We start from the raw sequence: 18,399 nt of genomic DNA on the forward strand, positions 1-18,399 counted from the left end.
GTGTCACATGGTGAGTAGATAGTAAATGTGTTCAAAAATCTGTGTGTAACTTTAAAGAATGTCATGACCAAACCCAATTTTTCTGTAATTAAACACTTTTTTGGAAGTTATTCCATAACATTTAGTTTTTATATGTGTACCACTGTTCAGAACTGTGCTAACTAACCATGTGCTAATTAGCATCTTTTGAGCTAGGTTTAAAGGTGTCTAAAATTATCACTAACGAAACAGTCAAGACTGAAACATTAGTCAGGTTTTGGTAGTGACATCTTTGTTTTTTGGGGTGTTATCCCACTAAAACATGGCATCATTGTTTGGCTAGAAACAAAAAGGAACACATAATCCTTTGTTTGGGGGAAATAAACTAAATATTAGTACATTTATGCAATGTATTTTAGAATGTTTTAGTAGTGTTTTAGTATGTGGGTTAAAATTCTGTAATGTGATGTGGTCACTATCAAAACATTACTTTCACTACCGAAAATGTGCTGTCACAAATGAAACATTGCCAAAAATAAAGTATACTGAATTATCAATCAAGATGTTATGATAGTATTTGGTTCAATGTATATTCAAACTAATGAATCCTTAACTTTGAAATCAACATTTTGCCTTTTACAAAGAACAATTGGATTTAAAATAACATTAAAATATGACGAACAAAAACATCTTAGGCTTACTCATCCTCATTTGTTATATCATCATTCAGACATGGACAAAAACAAACACTGACCGTCAGATCATTATGATCATTAATAAAAACATATTTACTTCTAAATCAGTCAATCACAGATCTTAGAGGTAACAAATAAATTTTCCATCAAACTACATATTACTGTTTCTGTAGTGATAAATGTGGGGAGAGGATAATATTTCAAAACTTTAAGAAAATACAATATGAGAATTAACTTACAATTTGAATACATTTGTGGGAAAATACACATTTGTTTCAAGATGTTTCCAACTCTGACTTCAAACCAATTCTGTAGGATGGCCCATATACTGTATTTCATTGTAACCCACTTTTGTCACTTTATTGTTGCTAAATAACCAGCACTTAACTTGTTATTTTTTATTAATTTGTTTGCTGAAAGAACATTAAGGACCTTAATAACGAATAGCACTACGTCTACAAAACTTAAGAAAAAACGCATTGTTTCTGTCCTGGGTTGCTACCAGAATCACATGCTTGTTTGGCTTCGCCAAGATAAGGACACGTCAGGCACGTAACACAGATACACTGTACAGCTTTTTTCATTGGCCTAATTTTCCTTTATTTTGATTGGTTCCATCGAAATAGAGGACACATGAGTGACAGCACACTCTGGCCAATAGAAGCACTGTAAACACACTGAAATCCCGCCCTCTCTCTTCTCTAAATGGCTAAACATAACGTTAGTCTATTTTGATAACTTCCATTGGCCAGTCTACCAGAATAAGGCGGTACATTATTTGTTGTTGTTTTAGTGCGAGAAGTGGGCCAGTCGACATCTTCAACATAGCAGGCGATTTTTAATATATAAAGTGTTTGTGTTTGGAAAATCAACATCTTAACTGTGCTGATTCGGCCATCTGATATTCGTCCAAGAGGGGAAGACGGGCGTCGTACTTCATTTCTTCCTGAAACCATCAGTATACGTCCAAGGTATGTTTCGTGTTTACCACAACCCAGTTAGCGACTGTTTAGCGGTAAGGTTAGTTTCATGCTGGAAACGAACGCGAATGTGTGGTGAATCAAAGGTTTAAACACCAATGCCGCGGTTACCCGCATTAAGTTTTTGTTCCCAGATCTTGGATTTTGCGGAATAGCAGGTCATATCATGTGAGCTTGCGGCCTTACGTCATTCGTAGTTGTTATGGGCATAGTTATCTTACAATATCTTGTACTTTTTGACGACAGCACATTATTATTGTTTATTATTAAAAGCTGAGTTTGTGGAAATTTTCAAGTGTCAAACAACTGTTCCCGGAGCGGGCCGCTGCGAAGGACGTGTTTTTCGCATTGCAGCACTCCCTGTTTCAACCAGTCATCATGAATCACACGCCTGTTTTAGATGCAAACAACAGTTACAAAAATAATTTACTGTGGTATAATGATAGTATTACATAATACTGTGCTACTTCATAGTTTCTATTATTGTGCACCATGGTATTTAAACTAGTACTTTCATGGGAAATCTTATAAAATATAAATGCACGTACACTAATGTATGTTTGTAAGGAATATAGTTACACAAAAACATCTGCAGTGGTCTTCTGCAAAGGAAAACCTGCTATTTAGAGCACAGAAAAAAGACACCTAGAGGCCATTTTTGGCCCCACGTTATTGATATGCTACAGTATTGGTTGCATTTTCTGTTATGGTTTTGCACACTCAGCTAATTAGATGTCCAAGTAAATGGGCATAAATGCAAAAAATGTCATATGATACATTTGATTTGTGTTCTAATGGGGTGCAAGTATGTGTCTGTATTATGTAATGTCTCTCTGCAGGGCATGAGAGGCTTTAGTGAATGGTTGGGTGAACATAAACGAAACAGACAGGCATTGCAGTCAGTCTAGTTCCACCGCTGATAAACTTAGATTAAAAATCTCTAAACTTGATACGCCCACTTACTTTGACATCTGAATAGCTTGAGTATTCAAAACCATAACAGAAAACTCTAAACTTGAGCAGGATGAAATAATGCGGACATTGTGATGAAAATATGCTTCATATTTATTATAAAATTGCTTAAGTTAGCTTTGTCTTGTGACAGGCCTCTAGAAAATGTACATTTGGTATGAATTTTAACATAATGTCAACAACGTCTGGACTGAGGGCAAAGGAGAGGAAGAGCCCATGGTGGGATGGCTGAAGGCCTCAACTAGAGAGTTTGATGAAAAAAATAAAATTGTTACCTCTAAGATCTGTGATTGACTGATTTAGAGAGTAAATATGTTTTTATTAATGATCAAAATTAGTTTTTTTTTTCTGTCTATGTTTGAATGATGAAATAACAAATAAGGATGAGTAAGCATGAGATGTTTTTGTTCGTGATGTTTTAATGTTGATGTTATTGTTCATGTTTGTTTGGCCCTCAGATGTCTAGCCAGTATCAGCGAAGTGTTCCCCTGGAGGTCAGGAGAGCTGAAGGGGAGAGAGTCCGCGCCAAACATCCGGATAAAATCCCGGTCAGTCTCACGGTTGGAAACTACACTAACAAACAATAATATGTTTCTGGTACATTATTAAGACCGTTTAATCACGCGAAAACGAAAATTCAGTGACTATTTATTCACACTCATTTCATTCCAAATCTGTAAGACTTTTGTTTGTCTGCAGAACATAAAAGAAGAAAACACTACCAGTCAAAAGCTTTTGTACAGTACGATTTTTAATGCTTTTTAAAGATTTCTTTTTACTCACAAAGCCTTTATTTATTTGATCCAAAGTACAGCAAAGGCAGTAATATTGTAATAATATTGTGTAATATTGAAATTGAATATATATTAAAATGTGATTTATTCCTGTGGTCAAATCAGAAAGAATTCAGAAATCATTCTACTATGGCTGAGTTGCTGATCAAGAAACATTTATTATTATAAATATTATTATTATCAATATTTAAAACAGTTAGGTAATTTTTTTCAGAATCCTTTAACTGATAGAAAGATTCAAAGATCAGCATTTGTCTGAAATAAAAAAAGCTTTTGTAACATTATACACTATACCATTTAAAAGCAGTATTATTATTTTTTATTTTTTTGGAAGGAAGGAAATTATAAAAATGAATACTTTTATTTAGCAAGGATGCTTTAAATTGATCAAAAGGGATAATAAAGACATTTATGATGTTTCTATTTCAAATAAATGCTGTTCTGAACTTTCTATTCATCAAAGAAACCTGAGAAAATTCTACTCAGCTGTTTTCAACATAATAATAATGTGTTTTGCAGCGAATTGGAATATTAGAATGATTTCTGAGGGATCATGCAACTGAAGAATACATTTTAAAATATTTGTAAATAGAAAACCATTATTTTAAAGAGTAAAACTTTCAAAATGTTACTGTTTTTGCTGTACTTTGGATCAAATAAATGCAGGCTTGGTGAGCAGGAGAGACTTATTTAAAAAAACAAAAACATTAAAAATCTAACTGTCTAAAAAACTTTTGACTTGTAGTGTATTTGAAAGAATCTTGGTATCCAAACAGCAATTGACCATTCAATTCTCTTCTAAATTTTGAGGCATTTCTCGAAACGTCTTTTATGTTTCACAGAAGAAAGAAATCAAACAGGTTTGGAACAATATGAGATTGACAAAAAGACTGAATTAAAATTTTCTAGCTAATGTTATATTGGGTATTTATCAGTTTGTTTTGTCTCCTTAGATAATTGTGGAGAGAGCTGCAAGGTCACGAGCTCCTGAGCTGGACAAAAAGAAATACCTTGTTCCTTCAGACCTCACAGGTGAAAACTCTTATTTCATACTGTATATCCTCCTGATCAGAGTATTATTGATATAGAATAACATCAGCACAGAGGAAATTAACACAACTCATGATTGTCCATATGCATTGCTTAATTTTATGCTGGGAAATGAAGACCTTTTCAATTTTCTGAGACTCTGTCTGACCTTAAACTTCCCCATTCCAAGTTTTGATCTGAGTTTCTCTCCACACCCTCCCTCTTTTTCTTCTAGTCGGTCAGCTGTGCTTCCTGATCAGACAGCGGGTGTCTATGAGACCAGAAGAAGCGCTCTTCTTTTTCGTTAAAAATTCCCTCCCACCATCCAGTTCCCCCCTGTCTGCGGTGTATGAGGTAACTCAAGCACTCTTCCTCTTCATTTCTGCTGATCAAGATACTTTACATTTTTAGCACAGGGTTTTGAAAGGCAAATTTAATTACGTACCCTCATGCCATTCCAAACCGAAACACAAATGAAAAAAAATTATTTTATTTTTTTTTTACATAAAATCTAAGAGCTTTCTGACCCTGCATAGAAAACTATGCAACTGACACAGCAAGGTAGTAAGCCATTCAATGTTACGGAGCTATGAGAATATTTATTGTGTGCAAAGAAAACAAAAATAACAAGTTTATTCAGCAATTTCTTCTCCTTTGTGTGACAGAATTTTGACTTCTAGGTGAACTATCCCTTTAATATAGTTTAAAACTATAGTTAACATATGCAAACAATACTGTTTAAAAGTTTGGGTCTAAGTTTTTTAACGGTTTAAGTCTCTCATGCTCAAAAAACATGTATTTCAACAAAAATACAGTGTCAACTGTAGTTTTGTGAAATATTACCATTTGAAATAGCCGTTTTCTGTTTGATAAGTTCCATTTATTTGATCAAAAATACTATGTTATGAAATATTATTGCAATTCAAAATAACTGATAAAAATATTTTTTATTGTAATATACGTTAAAATGTATTCCTGTGATGCAAAGCTGAATTTTCATCAGCCATTACTCCAGTCTTTAGTGTCACATGATCCTTCAGAAATCATACTAATATACTGATTTATTACTTTTAATATCAATGTTGGAAACAGTTGTGCTGCTTAATATCTTTTTGGAACCTGTTATACTTTTTTCAGAATTCTTTGATGAATAAAAAGTTAAAAAGAACAGCATTTATTCAAAATTAAAATCTTTTCTAACAACATAAGCCTTTACTATCACTTTTTTTTAAATCAATTTAACACATCCTTGCTGAATAAAATGATTAAATCTTTCAATGAGAGAAAGAAAAAAAAATTACTGACCCCAAACTTTGAGCGAGGTGTTTATTGTTACAAACTTTTTTTGTAAATCCTAAAAAAAAAAAAAAAAGTATCACCGGTTCCAAAAAAACTATTAGCAGCACAACTGTTTCCAACATTGATTATAAATCAGGATATTAGAATGATTTCTGAAGGATCATGTGACACTGAAGACTGGAGTAATGATGCTGAAAATTCAGCTTTGCATCACAGGAATAAATTATATTTCAGAGTATAATGAAATAGAACACCACTATTTTAAATTGCATTAACATTTTACAATATTAGCTTTTTTTCTGTATTTTTAATCAAACAAACACAGCCTTGATGAGCAGAACAGTCTTAAAATGTATGTTATTCCTGTACTTTATTTAATTACTTATTTAATTAGTGTCACATGATCCTTCAGAAATCATTCTAATATGTTGTTTTGCTGCTCAAGACAATGTATTTCTTTCTAAAAAAAAAAAAAAGTCACAGACCACAAACATTCAAACTGATTTTATGCAGTATTTACTTTTAATTATAAAGTAAAAATGTCAAATAATACTAATAAATAGTTTGATCTGAATTTTCCATCTCTGTTTCTGTTCTCAGGAACACCATGAGGAAGACCTGTTCCTGTACATGACATACAGTAATGAAAGTGTTTATGGTGCTTGAGACGGAGGACAAAGGACTTTAGAAATGAGGTGGAGAAAGAGAGAGAAAGATGATCAATTATTTACCACTATTATGCCATGTTCAACACAGGGCATTGCTCATAACAGGGACTAAAGGGTGCTGTTTGTATTTATCAGTATTTTGGGGAACTGCAAAGTGATTCATTAAACAGATTACTGGCAGTAAAAGATTGGGACTTGAGAACTAAGAGACAATAAAGGAAAAAAAACGAAAGGTCAAAAACAAAAATAGATATTTTTAAAAAATAGTAGTACAGTAAGCAAGTATTAATTTCGTCTTTCTCTCCCAGGAGCGCATCATTTGTATTTAATGCAAATAGGTTTTTGTTCTTGTTTTTTTCTTTTTGTAAAGTATTATCAATAACTTTGTGCATATAATAAAAATCTTTCAAATGTCTAGGCTTCTTTTTTGCGTATAAGTTTGTACATAATGTTTGCAGCATTTGTTTTAGCACAAATGTGACCCGGAACCACAAAACCAGTCTTAAGTAGCACGGGTTTATTTGTAGCAATAGCCAACAATACATTGTATGTAGTCAAAATTATCGATTTTTCTTTTATGCCACAAATCAGTAGGATATTAAGTAAAGATCATATTCCATTAAGACATTTAGTAAATTTCCTACCGTAAATATATCAAAACGTAATCTTTGATTAGTATTGCTAAGAAGTTCATTTGGACAACTTTAAAGGCGATTTTCTCAAAATTTAGTTATTTTGCACCCTCAGATTGCAGATTATTAGTTGGATCTCAGCCAAACATCAATGGAAATCCTATTTATTCAGCTTTTTTTATCCCAAAAAAATGACCCTTATCACTGGTTTTGTGGTCCAGGGTCACAAATGAGGTTCAAGTCATTGTATTATTTATACTATTACCATAATTTAAACACTAAAAAGTTTTCACCAGTTTCAGCTTAAAATGTTAAGTTAAATCAACTTAAGTCATTTAAACTCACAAGTTAAATCAACTAATTTTGATTGTAATGAGTTAAAATGACTTGTGGTTTAAGCTGATTTAACTTAAAAACTTAAGGCAGCTGCTGAACTTAGGTTTTTAAGTTGAATCTGTTGAAAACTTTTTACAGTGTGCTATTCAGCCGTTTTTTATTGAACATTTACCACTAAACCATTGGTTTGATATGTTTGAATGACTTTTCCTTCAGGATAAGACCTGATTAATGGTTGGATTATTTCTGACAGTATGAAAAAGAGAGAAGTGAAGGATATTGTGGCAACATGCCGAAAAGTAATGAGGAAGTTGCGGGAAAAAAAAACTGATCATGTGTGATGCTCAGAATTATCCTGCTGTGAAAGAATTAGCATCAGATCAGCATATTTGCATGTGAAGCTTTACTGTGTCATTTTTTCCGGACGGATTTATTAGACAATAGGAAATTGAATCAGTTTTGCTAAAGAGTTTGCACCTACTGGGACGTCTGACAAGTTTGCCAGGAAAACGAAACTCAAGGGAATTAGCAGACAACAAAAAGCAATGGCAAACACTAAAGAAGTAGAAGTGGAGTTGGAGGAGATTGCAACGGTTGAGGAGAATAAGGAGAAAGAAGATCAAGGGAAAGAGGAGGCGAAAGGTAAAATGAAATCCAATCTTTCATTTATAAAGAGTCAACAGGTTGTTAACTCTTTAAAAGTTGAAGGACTCCTCTCTTTACTTTGGGAGAGGCTGGATTATGTAAGCAGAACATTTCTGTATTCCGTCATTACATACAAATCAATTTTCTTTTCATATCTAATCATTCTTCTTTACTTGACTTTGCAGAAGAGCGTGTATATGAAGGGAATATTTATTCCACTCTCACCAGTGCGTCTGAGCATGAATATGGTGTTCCCTCTTCAACTCGCTCTTACACGGTCAATAAAGGTAACACTTTTTATCCACATTAAAACTCATTTTCTTATCACTGTACATTTAAAATAAATAGCTAATAAAGTGAATAAAAATGTTTATTTAATCATACAAATGCCCCGTGCATAGGTTTAAATCATGAAGAAGATTTGGGAGTATTCAAATCCTTTATCTCAATAATGTTACATTCTTAAAAATAAAGGTTTCAATATGTATTTCTCACAGTGATGCCATGGGAGAACCATTTTGGGTTCCCAAACAACTTTTCAATAACCAGATCTTAAAAGAACCACTTTTTTCTTAGTGTAAAGAATATGTTAATATTCTAAAAACAACCTTTTTCTACTATAAAGAACCTTTTGTGCAATGGAAAGCATCCATAGATGTTAAAGGTTCTAACCATCAAGGCAAATAACATTCTTAAAAATAAAGACTCCAAAGGGGTGTTTTTTTGCCTTTCAGTGAATGGTTCTTAAAAGAATAATTTTTAAGAACATTTAAACCTTTAAATCTACACCTTTTTCCACTGTAGAGAAGCTTTTCTGCATTTGAAAGGTTCCGTGGATGTGCAAGGTTCTTTATGGAACCATCGATGCCAATAAAGAATCTTTATGTTTAAGAGTGTATATAAGTGTATATATAAATATGAAGTATTTTTACATGCATTCATGTGCATATTCGTTGTGTGATATAAAAGTGTGTAATATAGGATCCAGCTGTCTCTGGTCTAAAACAGGACAAGTGAAAATGGACAGAAAGAGGAACAGAAACAGATGGAGATGAAGAAAAAACAAAATGATGCAATGGTCAGTGAGTTAGAGCAAAGTATTAAACAAAACAAACATTCTTTCTGATCTCAAGATTTTAAAATGTAATAATTTTGTGATATTATGATAATGTCACATGCTACATGCACACAAGTGCCATTTAGGTAACATTATAATAGACCATAAAAATGAAAAATAACAAAATTAGAACATAAAATGTCAAAATAAACATAAATAAATGTTATGATTCATGCAGGGACTTAAAGAATCCTTTTTCTCCCAATTGAAATCAAGAATTATTGCATTTGCTTGCATTCACAAAACTTTTTTGCTTCCCCTTATAAAGTTTCTAAATTAGTTCTTAACACTTTTTTTTTTCATTTCTTTTTGAGCAAGGGAACTCAATGGTTTTTGTCTTCGGGGAATGCAGAACCTTTCCAAACTAATGGAAGGACGCAAAAACAAATATCATTTTTAGATCATTATCATTTTTCCTCCTATCTAATAATTTTTCTATCACATCCCAGTTAAAAAAAAAATTATCAGCAACATACAATACCAGCCAAAATTTTTTTGAATAGTAAGTTTTTTTTTTGTTGTTTTTTTGTTTTTTGTCTCTTCTGCTCACCAAGCTTGCATTTATTTGATCCAAAGTACAGCAAAAACAGTCAAATTTGTAAAATATTTGTACTATTTAAACTGTTTTCTATTTAAATATATTGAATATACATGTAATTTATTGCTGTGATTTCAAAGCTGAATTTTTAGCATCATTACTCCAGTCACACAATCCTTCAGAAGTCATTCTAATATTCTGATTTGTTGCTCAAGAAAAAAAAAAAATTATGTTAAAAAAACAGCATAGAATTGTTCAGTTTTTTTAATGAATAGAAAGCTCAGAAGAACAGTATTCATCTAAAAAAGAAATCTTGTAACATTATAAATGTCTTTATCATCACTTTTGATCAATTTAAAGCATCCTTGCTTAATTTCTAGAATTTCTTTCCAAAAAAAAAAAAAGAAACATTATACTGACTCCAATCTTTTGAATGGTAATAGCTAATGTTACAAAAGATTTTATTTCAAATAAATGCTGATATTTGGATCTTTCTCATCACAGAATCGTGAAAACAATACACTTAACTGTTTTAAATATTGTTGATAATAATAAAAATGTTTCCTGAACAGCAAATCAGCATGTTAGAATGATTTCTGAAGGATCGTGTGACACCGAAGACTGAAATTCAGCTTTGATCACAGGGATAAATTACATTTTAAAAAGAGCATAGAGAAGAGACTTCTTTAAAAAAAAAAACATTAAAAACCTTACTGTTCAAAAACTTCTGACTGGTAGTGTTGGCTATTCTTAACCTTTAAAACATTACGAATTGTAGTTCTAGCGCTTACTATATTTAACAGTTTACAAATTTATAGCAGCATTTCTTTCCATTATAGGTAACCCAAGTGGTTTTCGTTTACCATGGCCCGCATAAATTATACATTGCTCTATAATTTGTTAGAGTCTTTTGTATGACCATAGCTCACTGTGTAAAAAGCATATCTGGGACACAGCTGCATATTTTGTTCTCTCGAGGACAGCGGGTATCTTATTTTGTCCAGAAAGAGCGCTTCAAGGTTTCAAAAGGGCACTTGAGGACACAGAGCCGATATTGTGTTACGGCGCGTCGTCCTCAGATTGTAAACTACGGTTGCCACGGGAACGTCTTCAAAGCCCATGCGTGCGGTCGAACCCCCCCCCCCCCCCGTAGTGAGCTAGTGCGTGCGCACATAAAGAGCCCAGATGCGGTCAAGTGCGCACTAGATTACAAACGTCTGTAGATTATTCCCTGGCCTTCATCGAACCGAGACACAAACGGTTTTGCATCAGCAGAATCATGTACGTAAAACTGTGCAATTTCGGCAATTTCACAGACGGCAAGTTTAAACCAAAACAGCTGGAGCCGGATTCAGGTGATGAATGTTGCGTCTGCTGTGCACCTCTGTTGACTTCCGCCATTTGACGGTCCATGTAACGAGGAATGTATTTTGTTTTTCTCCAGATACATCACCAGATATTCAACGGAAGCTACGCGTTTACCGCATCGTTTCGCTGGTTCTTTTTGTCATCTGCGTCCTGTTGCTGATTGTGATTCTTGTGCTGTTTACTAAGTGTAAGTATGGCCATCTTTTATATGTACAGCTTTGGACATATAAACTAGTATTGTATTCATTTAACCCTTTTATTGTCTTTGGGTCGTTTTTGGTCAAGATAAGCTATAAATACTTCATCGTTTTTGATTTGGGAAACAATTAAGCTTTGTGTCAACAATCTCTAAACAAGAGAAAAATAAGCTAGTTTAGTGCTAGTGTTTGGAAGTAACTAGTTACATGTAACTGCGTACAACAAAATAAATGTAACTGTAATCCATTACAGTTACTGAGAAAATTCTGTAATTAAATCACAAAGAAAAATGTTAGCAATTACAAAGGGGGTTACATAGAACCCTGCTGAAAAACCACCCAGCTAAAACCAGCCTAGGCTAGCTGGTTTAAGATGGACGTAGCTGGTTTTTAGCTGGTCTCCCAGCCTGGCCAGGCTGGGAAAGTGCCAAAAGCCCTCTAAAACCAGCCTGCTGTGACCAGCTAAAACCCGCCAACCAGCCTAGGCTGGTTTTAGCAGTTTTTTTCAACAGGGAATATAATCCACACACACATCGGGTGTGCGTTATTTTCTAATAATTCAACAGAATGTCGTCAATTATTCTTAATCTTAATTTCAAGTGATGAAAGCTTTTGAAAGAGACAGTAGGCTAATCAGTGTTGAGTACTGTAAGGTTAACCTTTCCTGCTTTTAATGTTTGAAAAAGATTAACAGTTAAAATCATTCATTAGAAATTTAGAAAAGTAATAAAAAAGTAATCAAATGTAATCAGTAACATTACTTTAAAAAAGAAATAGAAACTTACACTACTTATTACATTTTAAATAGGGTAACTTGTAATCTGTAACTTATAACATTTCCAAAATTAACTTCCCAATTGAATTTGAATGAAAAATATTTAACATTTAAAATAATATCTATGGTTTAACCCTTCACACATGCTATTCTCCATGATAGGGTGCAATGGTGCCAAAGGATGTAATTTTCTCCCGAGTAGTATCTCTGAGTTCTTTACATTTTTAAGTGTTACTTAATAATTGTTGAATTAAAATCACTTCGCTGTAATTTGAGATCAGATAATAACACATTTTTCTTAAAAGTGGTCTTTAGATCAGGTGTAGCATAATCAAGAAGCGATTATGACTTTTTAAAGGGGTTTCAAGGATCACAAGTGGGTGCAGTTTTTAGAACAGTAGATGGGTTAAAATTAGTACAAAAAACAATATAGCATTTACTTTTGAGAAAATGTGATTAAAAAAAGAATATTACACTACCAGTCAAAGATTTTTAATGTTTTTTTAAAAGAAGAAAAAGAAGTCTCTTTTGTTCACCAAGCCATCATTTATTTGATCCAAAGTACAGCAAAAACAGTAAAGCTATTAAATATTTTTACTATTTAAAATAACTGTTTTCTATTTGATTATAGTTTAAAATATAATTTATTCCTGGGATTTCAAAGCTGAATTTTTAGCATCATTACTCCAGTCCCACGATTCTTCAGAAATCATTCTAATGTTCTGATTTGCTGCTCAAAAACATTTGTTATTTAACAGCTTAGTAATAAGTAGATTTTTTCAGATTTCTTTGATGAATAGAAAGTTCAAAAGAACAGCATTTATCTGAAATAGAAATATTTTGTAACATTATACATGTCTTTATCATCCATTTTGATCTAAAGCATCCTTGCTAAATAAAAGTATTAAAAAAAATTATACTAACTTCAAGCTTTTGAATGGTACAGTGTATAATGTTACAAAAGCTTTTTTATTTCAGATAAATGCTGAAATGCTTTAAATATTGATAATAATAATAATAAAAGTTTCTTGAACAGCAAATCAGCATATTAGAACAATTTCTGAAGGATCATGTGAAAATTTTGCTTTGATCACAGGAATAAATTACATTTTAAAATAATATTCAAATAATCAGTTATTTTAAATAAAATTGTACAAATATTTCACAATATTACTACTTTTGCTGTATTTTGGATCAAATTGATGCAGAAAAAAAACCGTACTGTTCCAAAAATGTTTGACTGGTATTGTACACAAAATGAAAGATTCCGATATTTTCTTGCACTGACTAGTTGTTTCAAGATCTCCATGTTACTTTATTATGTCTCCACAATACAAAAATAACTAGTAACTATGGTGTTTTGGTGGAAATGGTGCTTGCCATGGCATTTGGTTTTATAGAGGATGCACGCTTACATTATTTTCTGAACAGTGACTGGGACGCAGCCATGTCAGGAAGTCGAGCAGACTGCCAAATCTCCACCGAAACAGGAATGTGACTTTACGAAATGCCAAGAGCTTTACCAAGAGCATTACCAACAGCCTTGTGAGTTTGTGAACAACAGACATACGTTTATCTAAAGGTTTTATTGATTTTTTTTCCTATTTGAAACTGTTTACTTCACTTTAGTCTTTGCTTTTTTCCCCACCTAAATGTTTGTGTGCAGTGCGCATGTGCGTAGAATGTGGCAAAGGCTGGCTGAGGTTTGAGAATACTTGTTACTTCCTGTCTCATAATCGCCTCATGTGGCAGCAGAGCAGGGAGGAATGCCAGAGAATGGGAGGAGATCTTGCAGTCATTACTAATGAACGTGTGCAGGTCAGTAAATCTGTAAATACTGTGATATTAAAACTAACAGAACTGATTCGCATATTAATGCATTCATATATGCTTTTTTACAATATCTCATCTCTGCAGATGTATCTGAGTAAGAAAAAAGGGAATTTGCACTACTGGATTGGGCTAAGTCACGTGGCAATGAATAGGACAAATGAATGGATGTGGATTAACAACACTGCACTGACAGTGAGGTAAGAAAATAATTATGGTTCAAAAGGGGCCAGTTGAAAAAAGTTAGGATTGTAACCATAAATAATGAGCAAATCATTTACAAAGATTTTTCACTTTTTGGGGGGTTTTTACACTTTTCCCCTTTATTTTTATTTTTTACATTCAGTGCGTTGTTTAAAAAAAATAAGACAATTATTAAAGTCCCTATGAATTATATCACCCTGCATTTCAGCTTCTCATCAAACTTTCTGTTCAATCAAATGCTCTCTAGAATCCAAAGTGTCCCGCCCCTACACTATAAATATATGGTGTAGCTGCGGTTGAAATCTGTCACTTGTTCACAGAATTTGTATTTTTTGTAGTGTGAATGGCACATAGTGCACTGTATAGGGCAGGGGCAACCTTTTTTACTCTGGGGCCCCCCTCCTTCTCCGGCCAATTTTGCAAGGCCCCCCTATGCCTGACATGTCATCTTATACTGTACTTCCACAGTAAAGAAAATATAATTTATTTTTAAAACTTATTTATTAACCAAAACATTTCTTTTGCCTTAATTATTCTTCTACTGCATGTTATAAAAAAACCCTCAAAATTCAAATAAAAATTAAATTAAAACTTCAAATATACCTTATAATCTTTAAAGAAAACCTCTGCTCAATTCTAACTTTTAAAATTATTTTACTTCAGACATTCTTTACAACTTAAGAGTACTTTTTCTTAAATAAGTGAACCTGCTCTACAACAGGTAGATACCAAAAGACCACTAAACCTATCCCTTTTAACTTGACTGACTGAATGGCTACTGTTTGTATCCATTAAAAAAATAATACACGAATTCAAACTACAGCAAATACATTCTAAATCTGTTGAAACACATCGATGTGAAGGTTTGATGAAGACGGGATCAGTGAACTCTGTCAGTGCGCGCCTGATGCTCATAAACACCGAGCCTTACTCCTCTTCTATGGGTGAGCATCTATTATAAAACACTCACATTAATTTGGACAACTAGGCAAATGTTTGTAATTTCACGCAAAAATACGATAGGGATCAGAGCCCCGAGAGCGCGCATAGTTTGTTTATCAATAGCAGACTTATGCGTGTCTCATGCACGACTCTGATTTACACGAGACATTAGGCACGCGCAAGTTCGTTATTATGACACTAATCGTTTTTACCTTTTACCTTTACGACGGTTTGCTTCATGCATGCAGCCGAGAGATGTAACATTAGTTTGCGTACAGCATTTGGAAGTTTTGAGCCGCCATTCAGTCTGTATTTAACAGTGCGATGAGGCTTGCTGCGCCTAGTCTGAAGCAATCAATCACAGAACACGAGAGAGGCTGTGCTTTTATTATTCTCATTTAGCGCATTAATAATGAAATTAAACAATTATAGGATAATATTTACATTAATTTTAAGATATCTCGCGGCCCCCCTGAAGGATCACTGAGGCCCCCTTGTGGGTCGCGACCCCCCGGTTGGGAACCGCTGGTATAGGGGATAGAAAATTTAGACAGTGAAAATATGCTTTCCATTGGGACAAAAGAAGTCTGGTTTCATGCTCTATTACGCAAACCACCAGAGCGTGCACAGACTCTGCTCTGGTCCAGAGATCTCTTGTTAGTGCAAAAGAACTTACCATAAAACATTATCGGACCTATTTGAATTTTACACAGAATAGTATATAGTGTAGCAATATGGATGAGATATTGGCTGCCATACGCCATCAAATACGGCTTCACTGAGGCCAAGCTGTGATATAAACGAACTGCTATTGGCTATTAAAAAGGGGGGTGGGACTGCTGGATGTGTCCTGCCCTGTCTTCCTGTTTCAGTTGAAAATATATCAGCACATAGAATAACACTGCATGTTTCAAAGCACTGTGGTGGACCTTTGAAGATCCACTGAAGTGCTTTGAAACCAAAGTTCCTTTCAAGGAAACTCTGTTTAGGCTCCAGGCAAGTCCTATCTAAATGAACAGGGAGATCCTGAAATCTCAAAAACAGCTCATTGAACTCACAATGAAATTACATATTTCAAGTTAGCAACAAAATCTGAAATGAACTGCCCCATGAAAGTTTTTTCTTTTGCTCAAATAGCATTTAAAAAACTTATTTTTCAGACTAGACCACCTAATGTTAATGCACATAAGTTATGCTATAAAAAGAGGAGCTTCTAATGGCCGCTGCAGTGATGCAATGACATTACCAATCAGTGGCTGGCTCTTTCATTTAGGATGTGTTCACACTTGTAATGTTTCCTTCGATTAAAGCAAACTCCAATGCGATTGCTTTGTTAGTGCGGTTCATTTAAGGAAGTGTAAATGCGTCCATCTGAACCCTGGTGCGCACCAAACAAGCGGACTGAGACTGCTAAAAAAGATGGGTCTCGGTCTGCTTCTAAACGAACTCTGGTGCAGTACGATTGAAATATGAATGCAACAAGGACCACATACTTCTAAACAAACCAAAAACAGGAAGTAAAGACAAGATATGACACTATGCGACATGACTTCATGAAGGGAACAAGCGGTGTATCCAAAACAAAACGAGCAAAGGGCAAACATGAAGCAACAAGGTGGTAAGGTGCCTTTTTTGAGCACTTTGTGAGTTCGCTGATGGTGAAAATAAAATCGTATACCTTTTCCTTTTTGGTCCAGACCAAATGAACCAAACGAACCAAACTACAAGTGTGAACACACCCTTAGAGGGTGGGACTATTCCGCTATATTGCCCGTTGTAGTTTTGTTGTTTTGTGTGTTGACATAATTTCAACTGAAACAGGAAGACAGGATGGGACATATCAAGCAGCTCCACACCTTTTTAAAAACAGCCAATAGTGTTTTGTTTATATCACAGCTTGGGCCAAAGCCTTTGAGATCAGTAAAGCCACATTTGACAACTTATGACAGCCACAGTCTAACAGATTCCCCATTAAGAATCAATGTTAAACTGTTACTAATGCAAAACAACGATCATAATGATCTCCTCCTCATCTCATTCATATATAGCTATAAAATATGGCATTCTGTGTATTGAAATTGAGATGTTTTGTGATCTGCACTGATTCACGCATATGATCAGCTCTGTGCTATCATGTCTCTGGACAGGAGCAGACTGTATGCGCACTGCAACAGTTCACATTACACAACACAAAACCAGAATTCTTTCGCCTCGATGGCATATTTACACTGTCTAAATTGTTCCCTATCCCCTATATAGTGAACTATGTGCCTTTCGCAATACAGAAAATACTAACTCTATGAACAAGTGACTGATTTCAACCGCAGCTACAGCATGTATTTAAAGTGTGGGTGGTGGGGTGCTTCAGATTCTAGGGAGCATTTGATTGGACAAAGTTTGATGAGAAGCTGAAGTGCAGGGTGATTTCTCAAAAATTGTTGATCTATATTGGCGGAAGTTAGTGACTGTAAGTTTTCTATATGAGAATTTTGTCATAGTTTCTTAGCACACTAGCTTATACATAACCATAAGGCTAACACATACATAAAAAACAATAAACTTTAATTTTGATTTTATGGGGACTTTAATTATACAATTATCTATTTGTTTTTTGGACAAAAAAATCTTTCTACCTTTTATTCAAAACTACATAAATCAACTATTTTGAAACATTATTTTAATATAAAAAGAGAATGTAGAAAATATGAAAAACCATTGCCTAGTTTTTGTGGTTACAGCAGAAAAATACAAATAAAATAGGAAATAAATTTAGAGAGGCACTTGCCAAAATAAAAAAAGAAAATCCATCTGTCAAATACAAACAAATATTTTAAAATGCTACTGACTGATTGTGGTTCTTATGCACGCACATAGATATTGGGGAGATCTTTCCTTTCCTGGAGAGTGTGCCATCCTGGCTGGAAATGAACCACCTGAACGTAGCTGGCGCCCATCAACCTGCTCTTTATACTTACAGTACATTTGTCAGAAGATGTAGACACCCAAACATCATCTGCACCCACTGAAATCACCTATATATCTGGATATCATAACTCGACAAATACTCAAGATAATCATCTTTTCTCTACAGATTCTAATCAGAAAAGGACACATTTGATCCATAAAGCACAGTTTTTTTTGTACAGTATAACTGCAGAAAATTAGCATTCTTAGAAAATATCCTGTTTATTTGTATTACAGTTGCACAAATTTCTAACCGTACTGATCATTTATACAAAGATTGTTTATTTGCACTAAATATGTCTAATTGTCACACAGTAATGTTCTGAATTGCTCATTAAATGTCTTTTTGTATTGCTTAATTAAACTTCCACCTTTAAGTATGTAACAATATTGATGAACAGTTCAGCTTTGTCTACCCAATACAACACGTCTATA

At 33.9% G+C, this 18,399-nt stretch overlaps 2 protein-coding genes across 3 annotated transcripts; both read left to right on the forward strand.

Moving 5' to 3' along the window:
* The first annotated feature begins 1,460 nt into the window (after positions 1-1,460).
* LOC141342825 (gamma-aminobutyric acid receptor-associated protein-like 1) lies at positions 1,461-6,831 on the forward strand. Its single transcript, XM_073847380.1, has 5 exons — positions 1,461-1,645; positions 3,085-3,174; positions 4,374-4,452; positions 4,685-4,803; positions 6,349-6,831. Exons 2-5 carry the CDS (start codon positions 3,085-3,087, stop codon positions 6,412-6,414), a joined length of 354 nt encoding a protein of 117 aa, XP_073703481.1. The 5' UTR covers positions 1,461-1,645; the 3' UTR covers positions 6,415-6,831.
* A 924-nt stretch (positions 6,832-7,755) lies between these two features.
* Positions 7,756-18,354, forward strand: LOC141342341 (CD209 antigen-like protein C). Of its 2 annotated transcripts, XM_073846775.1 has the most exons (7): positions 7,756-8,026; positions 8,215-8,316; positions 11,129-11,239; positions 13,456-13,569; positions 13,691-13,842; positions 13,942-14,054; positions 17,875-18,354. In XM_073846775.1, exons 1-7 carry the CDS (start codon positions 7,930-7,932, stop codon positions 17,996-17,998), a joined length of 813 nt encoding a protein of 270 aa, XP_073702876.1. In that variant the 5' UTR covers positions 7,756-7,929; the 3' UTR covers positions 17,999-18,354. The 2 variants fall into 2 exon arrangements, with proteins under 2 accessions (XP_073702876.1, XP_073702877.1); XM_073846776.1 differs by lacking the exons at positions 7,756-8,026; positions 8,215-8,316 and adding an exon at positions 10,842-11,039.
* Positions 18,355-18,399: the final 45 nt, after the last annotated feature.

The sequence above is a fragment of the Garra rufa genome, chromosome 9, assembly GCF_049309525.1.
Source record: "Garra rufa chromosome 9, GarRuf1.0, whole genome shotgun sequence".
NCBI lineage: Eukaryota > Metazoa > Chordata > Actinopteri > Cypriniformes > Cyprinidae > Garra > Garra rufa.

Excerpts from the sequence above, each read along its gene's own strand:
- LOC141342341 (XM_073846775.1), top strand. The coding sequence starts at position 7,930 with ATGGCAAACACTAAAGAAGTAGAAGTGGAGTTGGAGGAGATTGCAACG. Across the intron at positions 11,240-13,455 it reads TCTTGTGCTGTTTACTAAGT|TGACTGGGACGCAGCCATGT; the intron begins GTAAGTATGGCC and ends TTTTCTGAACAG. Across the intron at positions 13,570-13,690 it reads AGAGCATTACCAACAGCCTT|TGCGCATGTGCGTAGAATGT; the intron begins GTGAGTTTGTGA and ends GTTTGTGTGCAG.
- LOC141342825 (XM_073847380.1), top strand. The coding sequence starts at position 3,085 with ATGTCTAGCCAGTATCAGCGAAGTGTTCCCCTGGAGGTCAGGAGAGCT. Across the intron at positions 3,175-4,373 it reads AACATCCGGATAAAATCCCG|ATAATTGTGGAGAGAGCTGC; the intron begins GTCAGTCTCACG and ends TTGTCTCCTTAG. Across the intron at positions 4,804-6,348 it reads CCCTGTCTGCGGTGTATGAG|GAACACCATGAGGAAGACCT; the intron begins GTAACTCAAGCA and ends TTCTGTTCTCAG.